Below are 14,632 nucleotides of genomic sequence, written 5' to 3'. Positions count from 1 at the left end.
AACGCTAAAATTAATCTTTAAGCCTTATGTTCAAGGTTTTCAATAAAGGCTGGAAGGATGTACCATGCTTTTCTCCTTTACCAACATCAAGTATTGCACCTTGGATCAGCCTGAGTTCCTCAGAAAAGCTCACTTTGGGATCATCAGTTATTGGAAAGATTGAATCTATATCTCTGGAACTCAGTGTGTTGCTAACTCAGCCTCAACCTTCTTGGCATTTGCTTCTCAAGGTATTGTTATTTACTTTCTTAAATAGAAAGAAAGTTGGTTTTGGCATAATGATGTACAAATGATCATGGATTATTACTGAATAGATTATACAAATTGAATATTAAGTCATTGCAAAAGTTTATAAAACGTGAGAAAGAAAAAACCTTAGCTGCAAATGGTCTAAGACATAGCCATCTCTATTATAAGGGCGCAGCGAGCACAATCTGGCAATGTCGCATCTGAGGCATTTTCCAGCCGGCTCCTGCCATTAGTTTGCACTGCTAGACTGTGCATCACCAGTGTGCATAAGCTGTTTGTTTTACACAATTAGAGACAATATGGTATTCGTAGTGACAGAGTTTTACCTGCCTAATAAGTAGTACAGGCGCTAGGTGCAGTTGAGTATGCATGAAAAGAGTCAGAGATTTTAACTTTTGATTTTGGTTATGGCGGCCTAGGTGAATGTAAAAACCCATGTCGTCGCCTCCAGGGGTGGTCGACAACTTAGGGGAGGGGGTGAAAAGTTGCGAAAAATGTTAATCGGCAAACCACTTTTAACTCCCTTGTTTTTGAACGTGAGTAAAAGACTCATTTAAATTTACTTTTCATTTTATTGAAGGGGCCTAGGTGAGTGTAAAAACCCATGTCGTCGCCTCCAGTGGTGGTCGACAACTTAGGGTTGGGGGCGCAAAGTTGAGAAAAACGTTAATCGGCAAACTGCTTTTAACTCCCTTGCTATTGAACGTAAGTAAAAGATTCATTTAAATTTACTTTTCATTTTAGTAATAGGGGCCTAGGTGAGTGTAAAAACCCATGTCGTCGCCTCCAGGGGTGGTTGACTACTGAAGGGTGTGGGTGCAAAGTTGTGAAAAACGTTAATTGGCAAACCACTTTTAAGACAATAATAGGTTTTTTACATACCTCAGTCAAATAGTCCAAGAAATTATATTGCTCAACAGCTTACATGTTTCGTAGCAAAGACAACATTTTAAAATCTTGCAACTCATCAAAAACACATTTAAAACACGGACACGAACACAGAAAACATTTTATTTTACCACTTTTATGAGCCCCATGTTATTCTTACGCAGAATAACTATGAAATTTAAAGACTTTGGTATGCTCATCTGATTTGTTTAGAAACGTGTTAGAGACTTGAAATTTGGTAGTATTGTAGTATGAGATCCTAAATTAATTGTGAAATTCCCAAAAGTCCCATTTTAAAATTTTAACCCACCCAAAAATCCAAAATGGCGGACATCTAAAAACGAAAAGTGGTTTTTTTTACTGGTTTTACTCAAAAATGGTAAGAGCAAGGAAAGATTTTAAAGAATTTTCATGAGCAGGAATTAAACTTTCTACAAAACCATACTTAGCGTTTTCCGAAAATCACACCCCTTCACCCCTAAAAAAACGCCCTACTTTTAAAAATTGGAAAGTTTTGTTCAATATTTTAACCGTTTTCGCTACTTTTTCTTAACTTATCATTTTTATTGAGTGGAGCGAGCGAAGCTCTTATACGTTGACTCTTATGCATTTCGTTATGCGCAAACTCCTCCTAGACGGCTGAATCAATCGTTTTCAAATTTTGCATGATGAAAAAGACCTATCGGTGAGTGACAACATCAATATGACGTCAAAAAAGTCTCCCAGGAATCCGCCCCACTGGGTCTCAAAGTTTCAATGTAATCTTTTTGGAAGCAGTATTTGACACATAAACAAAGACATATGATCAGCTGTTGACTTTTGAATGCAGTAGATAAAGAAATAGCTGATAGCATTATTCGACAGATATTAGAACAGAAACGGTATGGATCCTAATATAAGTAAATGACGACACTAGCTTGAGGTCCGTGACGTAGGAAGTGGTGAAGGAAGTAGTAAAGGTGAGCAGTCTGGAGTGTGGAAACTTTTTATGACGATTAGATTTAGGTATCTGCATTCCTAAAATTCAATGGGAAGGGAGGATAACAGGTCCGCGACGTAGGAAGTGGTGAAAAAAGTAGTCAAGGTGAGCTGTCCGGAGTGTAAGAACTGTTTGTGACGATTAGATTAAGGCATCTGCAATCCTAAAATGCTATTGGAAGGGAAGGAAACAGGTCCGTGGCGTAGGAAGTGGTGGAGGAAGTAGTAAAGGCGACCTGTTTGGGGTATGGAATCTGTTTATGACCATTAGATTAAGGTATTTGCAATCCTATGATGCTATGGGAAGGGAGGGAAACAGGTCCGTGACGTAGGAAGTGGCAAAGGACAAGGAAGTAGTAAAGGCAAGCAGTCCGGACTGTGGGAACTGTTTCTGACGATTAGATTAAGGTATCTGCAATCCTAAAATGCTTTGGGAAGGGAGGAAAAACAGGTCCGCGATGTAGGAAGTGGTGGAGAAAGTAGTCAATGCAAGCTGTCCAGAGTGTGGAAACTGTTTAAGACGATTAGAATAAGGTATCTACAATCCAAAAATGCTATGGGAAGGGAGGAAAACTGGTCCGCAATTTAGGAAGTAGTGAAGGAAGTAGTCAAGGTGAGCTGTCTGGAGTGAGGGAACTGTTTATGATGATTAGATTAAGGTATCTGCAATCCTAAAATTCTATGGAAAGAGAGGGAAACAGGTCCGTGACGTAAGACGTGGTGAAGGAAGTAGTAAAGGCGAGTTGTTCGGAGTGTGGGATCTGTTTATAACCAATAGATTAAGGTATTTGCAATCCAATAATGCTAAGGGGAGGGAGGTAAACAGGAAGGTGTAAAGGAAGTAGTAAAGGCGAGCAGTCTGGAGTGTGGGAACTTTTTATGACCATGAGATTAAGGTATCTGCAATACTAAAATGCTATAGGAAGGGAGGGAAACAGGTCCGTGACGTAGGAAGTGGTGAAGGAAGTTGTAAATGTGAGCAGTCCGGAGTGTGGGAACTGTTTATGACGATTAGAATAAGGTATTTGCAATCCTAAAATGCTATGGGAATGGAGGAAAACAGGTCCGCGACGTAGGAAGTGGTGAAGGAAGTAGTCAAGGTGAGCTGTCCGGAGTGTGGGAACTGTTTCTGACGATTAGATTAAGGCATCTGCAATCCTAAAATGCTATTGGAAGGGAAGGAAACAGGTCCACGACGTAAGAAGAGGTGAAGGAAGTAGTAAGGTGAGCAGTGTGGAGTGTGGGAACTGGAAACCGTTTGTAGCAGTTAGATTAATGTATCTGCAATGCTGAAATGTTATGAAAAGGGATGGAAGCATGCCCACGACATAGAAAATGGTGAAAGAAGTAGTAAAGGCTAGCAGTGCGGAGTGTGGGGAATGTTTGTGGCAATTAGATTAACGTATCTAAAATACTAAAATTCTATGAAAAGTTATGAAAACAGGTCTGCATTGTAGGAAGTGGCTTAGAAAGTAGTAAAGTATGAGCATAGTGAGAACCGTCTGTGGTAGTTAGATTAATGTATCTTCAATCCTAAAATGCTATGAGACGGGAAGGAAACAGGCCCCACAACATAGGAAGTGGTGAAGGAAGTAGTAAAGGCTGGCAGTGTAGAGTGGGGGAACCATTTGGGCAGTTAGATAAATGTATCTTATACTTAAATGCCATGAGAAGGGAAGGAAACAGGTCTATGACGTAGGGATGGTGAAGGAAGTAGTAAGGCTTGCAGTGCAGAGTGTGGGAACTGTCTTTGGCAATGACAATTATGTATCTGCAATCCTAAAATGTTGGGATGAGAGGGAAACAGGTCCACGACGTAGGGGGTGGTGAAGGAAGTAGTAAAGGTGAGCAGTGTTGAGTGTGGGAATGGATTAATGTATTTGCAATGCTAAAATGGTATGGGAAGAGACCGTAGACTGTAGGTTAAAATGATTACAGGAAGTAGTAAAGGCGACCTGTTTTGGGTATGGAATCTGTTTATGACCATTAGATTAAGGTATTTTCCTATGATGCTATGGGAAGGGAGGGAAACAGGTCCGTGACGTAGGAAGTAACGAAGGACAAGGGAGTAGTAAAGGCAAGCAGTCCGGACTGTGGGAACTGTTTCTGACGATTAGATTAAGGTATCTACAATCCTAAAATGCTATGGGAAGGGAGGAAAACTGGTCCGCGATGTAGGAAGTGGTGAAGGAAGTGTAATAGGAGGGTCAAATATTGTGAAGAGGAAGTGTTTGGCAATGTTGTGTGAGTAGGCTGGTAGTGTTGTTAAACAATAACTTGTTGTGCTGACCTACTGAAGGCTGTTGCTTTAAGTAGGCCAGTGCACTTGATCAAGGGGTCAGTTTTGGTGGGTAGTGTTTGTGTGGTGCACCGGAGGACAGGGTCCTGCTGGGGAGCTGGAGCCCAAGGCCCTTGGCCTTGGGTCCAGGTAAGACAATGTAAAAGGTTTTCAAAATTGGGGTTTAGAGTCTTTTCTAAATTGGGGTTTCAGTTTCTAACTCATTTATACAGTTCCAGTCTACTCTACCTTTTTGTTGTTAGTTTAGCTTTGTGTTCTTTGTGTTGTTTTGAGTAATTAATAAAGTTGGGTTTTGTAAGCGAGTGCTGAGTTTCATTCCTGAGCTACGTCACCCAAAGTAGCGGTGGTATTCCAAGAGGAATACCGACCGTTACAGAAGTAGTCAAGGTGAGCTGTCCGGAGTGAGGGTACTGTTTATGATGATTAGATTAAGGTATCTGCAATTCTAAAATGCTATGGAAAGAGAGGGAAACAGGTCCGTGACGTAGGACGTGGTGAAGGAAGTAGTAAAGGCGAGTTTTTCGGAGTGTGGGATCTGTTTATGACCAATAGATTAAGGTATTTGCAATCCAATGATGCTAAGGGGAGGGAGGTAAACAGGTCCGTGACATAGGAAGGTGTAAAGGAAGTAGTAAAGGCGAACACTCTGGAGTGTGGGAACTTTTTATGACGATGAGATTAAGGTATCTGCAATCCTAAAATGCTATAGGAAGGGAGGGAAACAGGTCCGTGACGTAGGAAGTGGTGAAGGAAGTAGTAAATGTGAGCAGTCCGGAGTGTGGGAACTGTTTATGACGATTAGAATAAGGGATCTGCAATCCTAAAATGCTATGGGAATGGAGGAAAATAGGTCCGAGACGTAGGAAGTGTTCACCACTTCCTACGTCTCGGACCTATTTTCCTTCACGGAAGTAGTCAGGGCGTGCTGTCCGGAGCGTGGAAACTGTTTATGATGATTAGATTGTACCGATTTTGTTGAAAAAGGCAACAAATCAATACAAGTTAACGCGAAGAACAGTCAGCTGTTTTGAACAATAGATCAGTATAGACCAGAATGCACCACGCACTAAAAGAGTAGAGGGGATAGGTCTAGTCGGATGGTAATTTTTGCTTCCACCAGCCCCAGTTCGTTTCCTAGCTCCTGTGTAACTAGTTCGGTAAAGCCTTTCGTCCGTGCAAATTAAATTCATCTCGCGGCGTTTGGTCGGATAAATTTTCATTTCCTCAAAATCGTTTAGCCTATATCCCTAAGGGATATATTTGCAACGCGGTTGGAAATTAGAATCAGTTTTGTAATTCAAAAAGTGTCAAAAGTTTGTTTTAACTGGCCAACGAAGTCCGCCATTTGAAAATTCACGTTTGTCACGCAAGTTCAAATTGATCGCGTTTTTGAATAGAATACCGGCTAGTTACAATTCCCCATCCCTATCCTTCAAGTAGTGTTTGTGTTTAGTGTGGACGTCCGAATTTGTAAGTAATTTGTGTTATTTATTTGTTAAATTTAGAATTCAGTGAGTCGCACATTGTAATTTTCCTGTCATATTTTGTTATTTCATGTCAAATGATCACATGGTTTCCAGGTTCGAATTCAAGTCACTGATTTTTTATCCATTTATAGTGTAATAATCTGTAATATTTTCTAAGCTGTGATAATCAAATAGTATTAAGAACAAATAGAAGAAAATGTTTTTATAGGGAAATTCAGAGTTAGTTAATAAGATTTTCATAGTGTTGGAATTTTTACACAGAGTCATTATCAATTTTCATTGTTGAGTAAATGGTACAGTTCTTTTAAAGAGTGTCACAGTCAGTATCTTTGGGGGAAATAAATTAATGTCAGAGGAGGGAGCAGGTAGCTGGTTCGATTGATGCGGAAGTGTTGTCGGAGGTTGTGTCAGTTTGAACATAGATGAACCGCCAAAGTACCAAATTAGCTATAAAATAATAAAGCAACATTCTAATAAACATTACTACGATTGAATACAATATTGTTTAATCAGTTGGACTGCGAGACGACCTTCGTTTTTTAATCGTTGGCCAACGAAAAGGATTTGAGTGAAAATTTAAAAACGTACGTTTTCAGGAAAAGCACTTTTAAAATTTCTTGTTCCGTTTGTTGAAACTTTTTTTATTTTTTTAATTTCATTGACATTTGAAGTTTCATAAAATGTCCATGGTAACGCAATATCTTTGGTGATTTTTTATTAATAGAGCATCTTTGATGGAAAAACACGAAATTATGTCACGACCATCACGGACATCAAACTGAATATTAAAAAAAGGTTAATATTATTTTTGTAACTATGTTTTGCTATTAATTAATTTACTTTTATGACCATCATACAATAAACAGCTCACTAAGCTTTTGGTATATATGGTCTTTCTAGAAAAAAATAAAAAAACTCAAAAAGTTGAAAAAAGCCTATAAAATCTTTTTAAGTTTGTATAACTCCGAAAAAACTTACCTGAGACCCGAAAAATCGTTATGTTTTTATAGAGGTGTACTTCTTTTGTGTATAAAACATTGAAATATGATGATATTTTAATTTTTGAAATTTTTATGATAGAAATCATCAACGTGATGGTCAGGGACAAGCGGTACGGTCGTGAATTGTCTGAAAAAAATTAAATCTTTGTAAACAATCCTTCAACTATACTGTTAGTTATAGTAAAAATATGTGTTTCAATTGAACTAAACTGTTCAATTTACAATGGTATTTAAGTTTATTGTCACGACCAAACACAGTATAATCCATAAGGCTGGATTGGTCGTGAAAAAACCCGCGATGGTCGTGAAACTTTGGTCGGGACATTACGTGTTATTTGGCTCTGTTCTGGTGGTAGCCCTGCACCTCATGTTCGAGGATACAAAGTGGACTTCTAGGTTAATGTAGCAATATAAATATCATATCAACAAAAATTAACCCCACGTCTACTTCATCAAATGACTATGTATGGTCATGGACACACCAAAATTACAAAAAACACAAAATTACCTTTATTAATCTTGTAACTACTTCTTTCAACACAAAACAACCGGCACAACAAACTTGACGTACACCCCGAACTAGTCTCTAAAACGAACTGACGCAATCGACGTCAGGCTTGCCACTGTCGTGCTCCAAAGTTGAAAATTTTTCCCAAATGGTCGTGACGCCAAATCGAGGGACAGACTTATTTTGTCATGGTAGTCAGTTTGCAATGACACTAAAATTATAATATGCTCCTTTTTTGTAAGTTTAATAACTATTGATGACATAAAAATATGGCTTGATATATTTCGGCATAAATAATTAGTCTAAAAACAGCGTGAAAGTTGGAAAATGTACCCTAGGGACACGTCACGGTCGTGAATTTCGAGACTTTAAAAATACGAAAAAAATACCTAGAACCTATTTAAAACCAAATAAATGTGTGTAACATGCTGCCCCCGTCCCAAAAAATATTAAAATACATAATAATAAACTACAAATCCAGTATCTACGAAGTAAAAGGCCAGGGACATGAAAATGTACGTTTTTAAATTTTCACTCATTTGCTTGGTACTGGTCATCTCAAAATTAAATTAAATACCACTCTTCCGTTAATACTTTCGTGATCGGTGTGAAACCGCACCGTACCTCCCCTTTGATAAATTCATTCAACCGTTTCAATAATTTTCAACTGATATTGTGTAACTCAAGGTCATTTTGATTATATAAAACACAAACAGCAACTGTAAATTGAAAAGTGTAATTATCAAATTCTGTGCAATAAATTCAAATTGTTACTCATTTTATAGTTCTCAATAACCTTGGTAAATCATTATTAGTAGTATTATTCAAACATTGAAATAAAGGTAATTCAGTAAATCATAGGCCACTACAAAAGATTCACCTTTTAAGTGCAACACTAAATAATAGTGTAGTAGTTAGCAAAGTAAATTCAGTGTAGATTAAGATTGGTTATTATTTTGAAATCAAAGGTATTACAGTCTGGAAGAACTTCAAACAGTACCAAGAACGTCCCCTAAGGACCTTTGGGGAGTATTCTTATTTTACAGGGCCCACACAAATATTTCTTTAACATCAAGCTTCCACTGCCAAGCTCTGTTTTGTATTTTTACTTTCCAAGTTCTTCCAACCCAGGGGCAACCAAGATTTGTAAAGAATTCACTTTGAGAGCATTGCAAGGAGTAGATATATTTAAATACAATATTTAAATATATGAGTGAAATAAGCAGGGTTTCTTTATTTTTTCTTTACAAGATTAAGGTATCTACAATCTTCAAATGCTATTGGAAGGAAAGGAAACAGCTCGGCGATGTAGGAAGTGGTGAAGGAAGTAATAAAGGCGAGCAGTTCGGGGTATGGGATCTGTTTATGACCATTAGATTAAGGTATTTGCAATCCTATGATGCTATGGGAAGGGAGGGAAACAGGTCTGTGACATAAGAAGAGGTGAAGGAAGTAGTAAGGTGAGCAGTGTGGAGTGTGGGAACTGGAAACCGTTTGTAGCAGTTAGATTAATGTATCTGCAATGCTGAAATGCTATGAGAAGGGATGGAAGCATGCCCACGACATAGAAAATGGTGAAAGAAGTAGTAAAGGCTAGCAGTGCAGAGTGTGGGGAATGTTTGTGGCAATTAGATTAACGTATCTAAAATACTAAAATTCTATGGAAAGTGATGAAAACAGGTCCGCATTGTAGGAAGTGGCTTAGGAAGTAGTAAAGTATGAGCATAGTGAGAACCGTCTGTGGCAGTTATATTAATGTATCTTCAATCCTAATATGCTATGAGAAGGGAAGGAAACAGGCCCCACAACGTAGGAAGTGGTAAAGGAAGTAGTAAAGGCTGGCAGTGTAGAGTGGGGGAACCATTTGGGCAGTTAGATAAATGTATCTTATACTTAAATGCCATGAGAAGGGAAGGAAACAGTTAATTTAGAAAGTACGTATATTATTGTTTGGTTTTTTGATATTTTAGGTTAGGTCTACTTTTGATTCAATACAATTATATGTTTAATAAACTGTAAAATAAATACATTATTTTAAATCAAAAAGTTTTACATTCCTTGAACAACCGATTTGTTACTATTTTAAGCCTCGTTCGCACTAGTGCAGCACGACACGGATTGGCGGCCATCATGGCATTTGTTTAACATTGAACGTAAGGCGAAAAATTGGAAATTGTAGGCTGTATGTTGCCGGCGTCCCTGGGACTGCCGGCATTTTCCACCATATGTTCAATGTTAAAAAATTGTGTGACGGCTGCCCGTCTGTGCCGTGCCGCCCTAGTGCAAACGAAGCTTTATAAGGTCGTACTGTGAACTTAGTTTAAACAATGTCCTTTACCTTCTGTATCTATACTCTACCAGAATTAATAGTGCCTATGACTATGTCATATTGTTTAGCTCTTGAATTTAAAATACTATCTCAAAGTCGAAAGATTTGCAGTTTTAAAAGTTCCTAATCAAACCATGCATTAATTTATGATCAGCTTTCTTTTGTTTTTAAATAAACTGAATAGTAGTATAATGCCTTTGGTAATTTTTAATTTTTGGATTCAGAATTAGTATTCATACTTTGAAATTTTGAAAGTGGTGGCAGAGAGGAGGGCAAGTGGTAGGGAGGAGGGGGGGGGGCGCGAAAAAACGTCAGCCTACTGGCACTAGAGCCTTAATCAGGCCCTGTTTCCGATTACTGAAAAGAGTAAACTCAAAGACAAGGTAATCAATCACTCCACTCCAGTTATCGAAACTGAAAATGAACGCTCTTGTGTGTATCATGTGTTTACTATTAACAGCTGTAATTAATACAAATTATTAGACTGTTTAAGTAAACAAAATCTTTTCTTCATAAGAAATACATCGGGATTCAAGAATCAAGAATCAAGAATTTTTATTCATCGTTAACGCTATGTACAACACATGCAATGGATGAACGTCATAATAGTAGCCTAAAGTTTACAGGCAATAAGGCTAAATAAATATAGACAATAAAATATAAACAAGTGCAGAGTACATGCAAAAAGTATCACGAGTCATCTTAAAAATAAAATTAAAATACTGAAGTTTATAAAAAACATAGGTATGCAAAGACTAGAGCAAACATGAAAACAGGTGCAATGTGTATACAATACATGCAGTGTGTTTAAAATAAGTTAGAAAAAAACATAGCAGGGGCAAGAAAAGAGTATAAAATTTAAAGACAATACTAACAAACAGACAGATAAATAACTTATAAAACAACTCAGCCCTTGGCTATATCACAGACAGACAGAATTTAAAATTGAATATCAACAGGCAATACAAAGAATTCATCGACCTTGTAGAATGGCCTTGCAACCAACCAATTGTAAACAGACAACTTAAACTTAGTGAAAGACACATTATGTGCAGAAACAGGCAACTTATTAAATAGATTAATATACATGGTGCGATGCTGGGATTGTGATTTACTCAAACGAACATAAGTCTGATTGATTGAGGACATGCTTCTAGTGCAATAACCATGCGCACTACTTCTGAGTGGATACTCATGCAGATGTTGCTTAACATGCAACAGGCAAACATAAATATACTGGTTAATCACTGTCAAAATTCCTTCCCTGACAAAGAGTGGTTTACAGTGTGCTTTAAAAGCTGAGTGTGTGATTATACGCATCGCTTTTTTTTGTAAGCGCAAGACTTTATCAATACTGTGGCCATTCCCCCACAGACGAATGCCATAAGAAATTATTCCATTAAACAAAGCATAATACACATTTTTCAGGTACACTTTAGGGATCAGCTTCTTTAAATGCCACAAAAGAGAAATCACTCTAGATAGTCTGGTACAAACATTCTGTATGTGAGAATCCCATGTAAGTTTGGTGTCAACAGTAATACCTAAGAGCTTAACGACAGAATCTACAACTACATCAGATTGAACATCAAACTGGCACAAGGAAAAACATATTTGTTGGGTTTTATTGGTATTCAAAAGGAGGCCATTTGCTTCAAACCAGATTGTGCCATCTGCCATCACATCAGACATAATGTTACAGAGCTCAGCAATATTGTTACCTGAACAGAAAAAGGTAGTGTCATCAGCAAATATGACTTTGTTACAACTAATATTTACAGGAAGGTCATTAATTAAAACAAGGAACAGAAAAGGGCCCAGAACCGATCCCTGGGGTACACCACTTTTGACTACCGTTACCGGATTTTGATGGGCTGTGGGGCAAAGCCCGAGAACCTTTATTACAGGAATTGGTAAAATACCAGGAATTGGTCTACACAAAAAAATACTTAATTTTGACACATCGTTTATAAAATTCCGTCCATTAGTAACGGAGGAGTAGTGTTTTGTAGAAATCGCATCACGTATTATATATAAGGATTTCGTAATACAATCTGAAACATTGTAAGTGGCATTTCATGCTAAAAATGAATCTATTGAACTGGTTCTATTTTCATAGCTGTCAATGTGAATAAGCGCAGTTTTGGTGAAATGTTGCACGTTTTACCGCTGGCGGCAATACCCGGATTTGGACCAGGGTGGGGATGAGTGGCGGCGTTGCCACATCGAAGGCCGCGGCCTTATACTAGAGACGGCTATCTCTAAGACCATGATCCAAAAGAACAGATTTGTCAAACATGGAGATAGCTCACTTAATAAAATTACTTTTGAATAGGACTGTACCCTTTTTAGCGAATTTCCCATATATGGAATATTAGCAAATTTTCCACTATGGGAACGGGGTTTTATGGGGGTTTTATAGGGTAAAAATAGGTTTTTCCCATTTTTTACCCTAAAAACACAAAATTTTGCCATTTCTTTCCAAACTATTTTGTAGACCTTAAAAAAAATAATAATTTAGTATATTGAAGCTTTATTGAGCGCCTAATGGTTACGAAGTTTAAAATTTTTATGTTATTCTTATGGAGAACAAATCAACTGTTGTAGTTTGCTTGTTTATGAACATATTTTGATCGAATTTCGAAAATACATTAATTTCTTACTAAACTACTAACATTATACAACAACAACACTTTTTTACCCTCCCTGTTGCAGCAAACCTGAGTACTCGTTAAACTAATATTATTTAAATAGGGAATAAATGTGATATGTTTAAAGGAGGCATTTTAGTGTAAATCCAATCAGGCAAATGGAGATTCGCTTAGTCTGCAGGTTTGCTGCGGCGGGGTGTTATAGTGCACACACTTATTATCTGTTGAGAATGTTAAATTATTATTAAATAATGTGTTGTATGTAGGTACAAGGCCACAATCTGAAGGAATTTTTCCTTTTTAGGACAACTGATAATAATTTTTAATTGCATAGATATTTGGATAAATGTAGACAAATTTCAAGATACTCAAACATAAAAATACATATTACACAACCTTACGATATTATTTTCACAATGTGTCTATTTACAGGTTCTCATGATGAATGATTGCTGGGTTGCTAACAAGATTTTGCTACGAATGGCCAGAAAATCATCTTCGATTGGGTCTTCTTCAAAAGATGAACTCAAATGTAAAGGTAATTAATTTAAATAATTTTGTTGCCCATATACACCAAAATGAATAGTCTAACAGTTGGTACTCAGAGCTTTGCAAAAATGAACCTCTTTAAACTCACTCCCTTGTTGCTCCAAACCGAGCATAGGTTAATACAGTTCAACCCTTAGCAGTCGGAAGGCCACTACGTGTGGCCACGTGACCTATGAGTGACCAGTTGTAACATATATACGAAGCGCCGCGCCTGTAGCTCGGCAGGGCCACTCGTAGTGGCCCCCCCCCTTTTCAGGTGTGGCCGCCATTTTTACTACTACTGTTTACGTCTTACACTCAAATTTAAATGCCGTGTGGCGAGCCTTTTAACTCCAAAACACCGATCTTTAACCTAATATATAACTGTAAACATGGTCATCATTCGGATTCAATCATGTACACTCGTATTTAATAACAACTTTATTACTCAAATATTAGAATGTTTATAACAATTTAATTATTTACTAGAGAACCCATGCTGCTCCACAGCGTTAAAATAAATATAATATCCAAGAAATAATCAAATTTATGATTTTTGATTGTGTAATCCATTATCTTGAGCTTAACCATGCTTAACTGATTCAAACGATCAATAGCTCAAATTAAAGCCTATAATTTACTGATTATTTTAAGTCTAAAACATATAAAAACATAATCAATTCTGGATGGAGGGATTGATTTTTAATCATAGAAAACCATTATAAAAAATAATATTTATGTTGGTTGTTCACCTTGTGTTTGCTTGAAACTCGTCCGATTTGAATAACTAATGGTATAAATGAAAGCCGGTATTTCACTGAAGGTTCTTATACCAAAATATATAGGATTATAAAATTATAACTGGTAAAAATAAATCTTAAATTGAAGTAAAATTTCAAAAATTAATCAAATTATGTTTTTTGGTCAAGTAATACAGTAGGTAAATATATGCCGAAGCTTGATGTGAGATATTTGCGTGCATACCTTCAAATTTGAGACCTCAATCATGAAAATCGGTCGGGTAGAAGAGCCAAACGAACTCGGCAAAGAAAAACCAAATTTAACTCCCATAAGAAATACATGAAGAGTAAATTTTGTTTACGTATACACCGAGTGGGATTATAGATACATTTATGCCAATGCTTGATGACAAATCTATACGTACCTTCAATTCGAGACCTCAATCATAAAACGCACGTGTGGCATACAACAGCGGGAATTCAAGCAGCCTGAAAATAAGCTACATTTTACCGCGTGAAAAAACGCCCCTGGTGGTGTAGCCTAAGGGTGCAAGGTGTACTCAAAGGTTGACTTTTTCCCATAAGAATTACATAGAACAAATTTAAAAACAAAAAAACAGCTGTTGATGAAAAGAAAACCAGTAGCTTTTTTGGGAGCAAATATTGATGTTTGTAATATTCAGGAGGTTATAGACCAATGTAAACAGCTAATACGTTTTGTTTTGTTAGAAGAACAGAAAGCCTCGAGTTCAAAGAAGAAATATTGAAAACAGGAGGAGGAGACAATTAATAAGAGATTGTATGCGTATGAGGAGAGTAGGATAAGAGAGTCCTGGTCTAACAGTCAGGAATCCAGATACACACTCACTTGGTGGGGTAAATAATATTTTCCAGTTATGCTATGCAACTTATTTAAAAGTGAAAAAATATGGGAAATTCGCTAAAATACACATGGTGTATTATCATGGAAAGTG

General features: G+C 37.1%; 1 protein-coding gene across 1 annotated transcript in view; it reads left to right on the top strand.

Moving 5' to 3' along the window:
- The window catches only part of LOC128984248 (uncharacterized), a 188,647-nt gene that overhangs the window by 57,158 nt on the left and 116,857 nt on the right, over positions 1–14,632 (top strand). Inside the window, exons 8-9 of the mRNA XM_054403554.1 lie at positions 36–230; positions 12,823–12,928. Coding sequence (XP_054259529.1) covers positions 36–230; positions 12,823–12,928 — 301 coding nt within the window. The remainder of the gene's footprint in view (positions 1–35; positions 231–12,822; positions 12,929–14,632) is intronic.

This window comes from Macrosteles quadrilineatus, unplaced genomic scaffold (genome assembly GCF_028750875.1).
Source record: "Macrosteles quadrilineatus isolate MER2022 unplaced genomic scaffold, UCM_ALF_1.0 Scaffold_1__1_contigs__length_201487025, whole genome shotgun sequence".
NCBI classification, from domain to species: domain Eukaryota; kingdom Metazoa; phylum Arthropoda; class Insecta; order Hemiptera; family Cicadellidae; genus Macrosteles; species Macrosteles quadrilineatus.
Note: the sequence above shows the minus strand (reverse complement) of the source record. Positions and strands in the feature narration are given on the sequence as shown.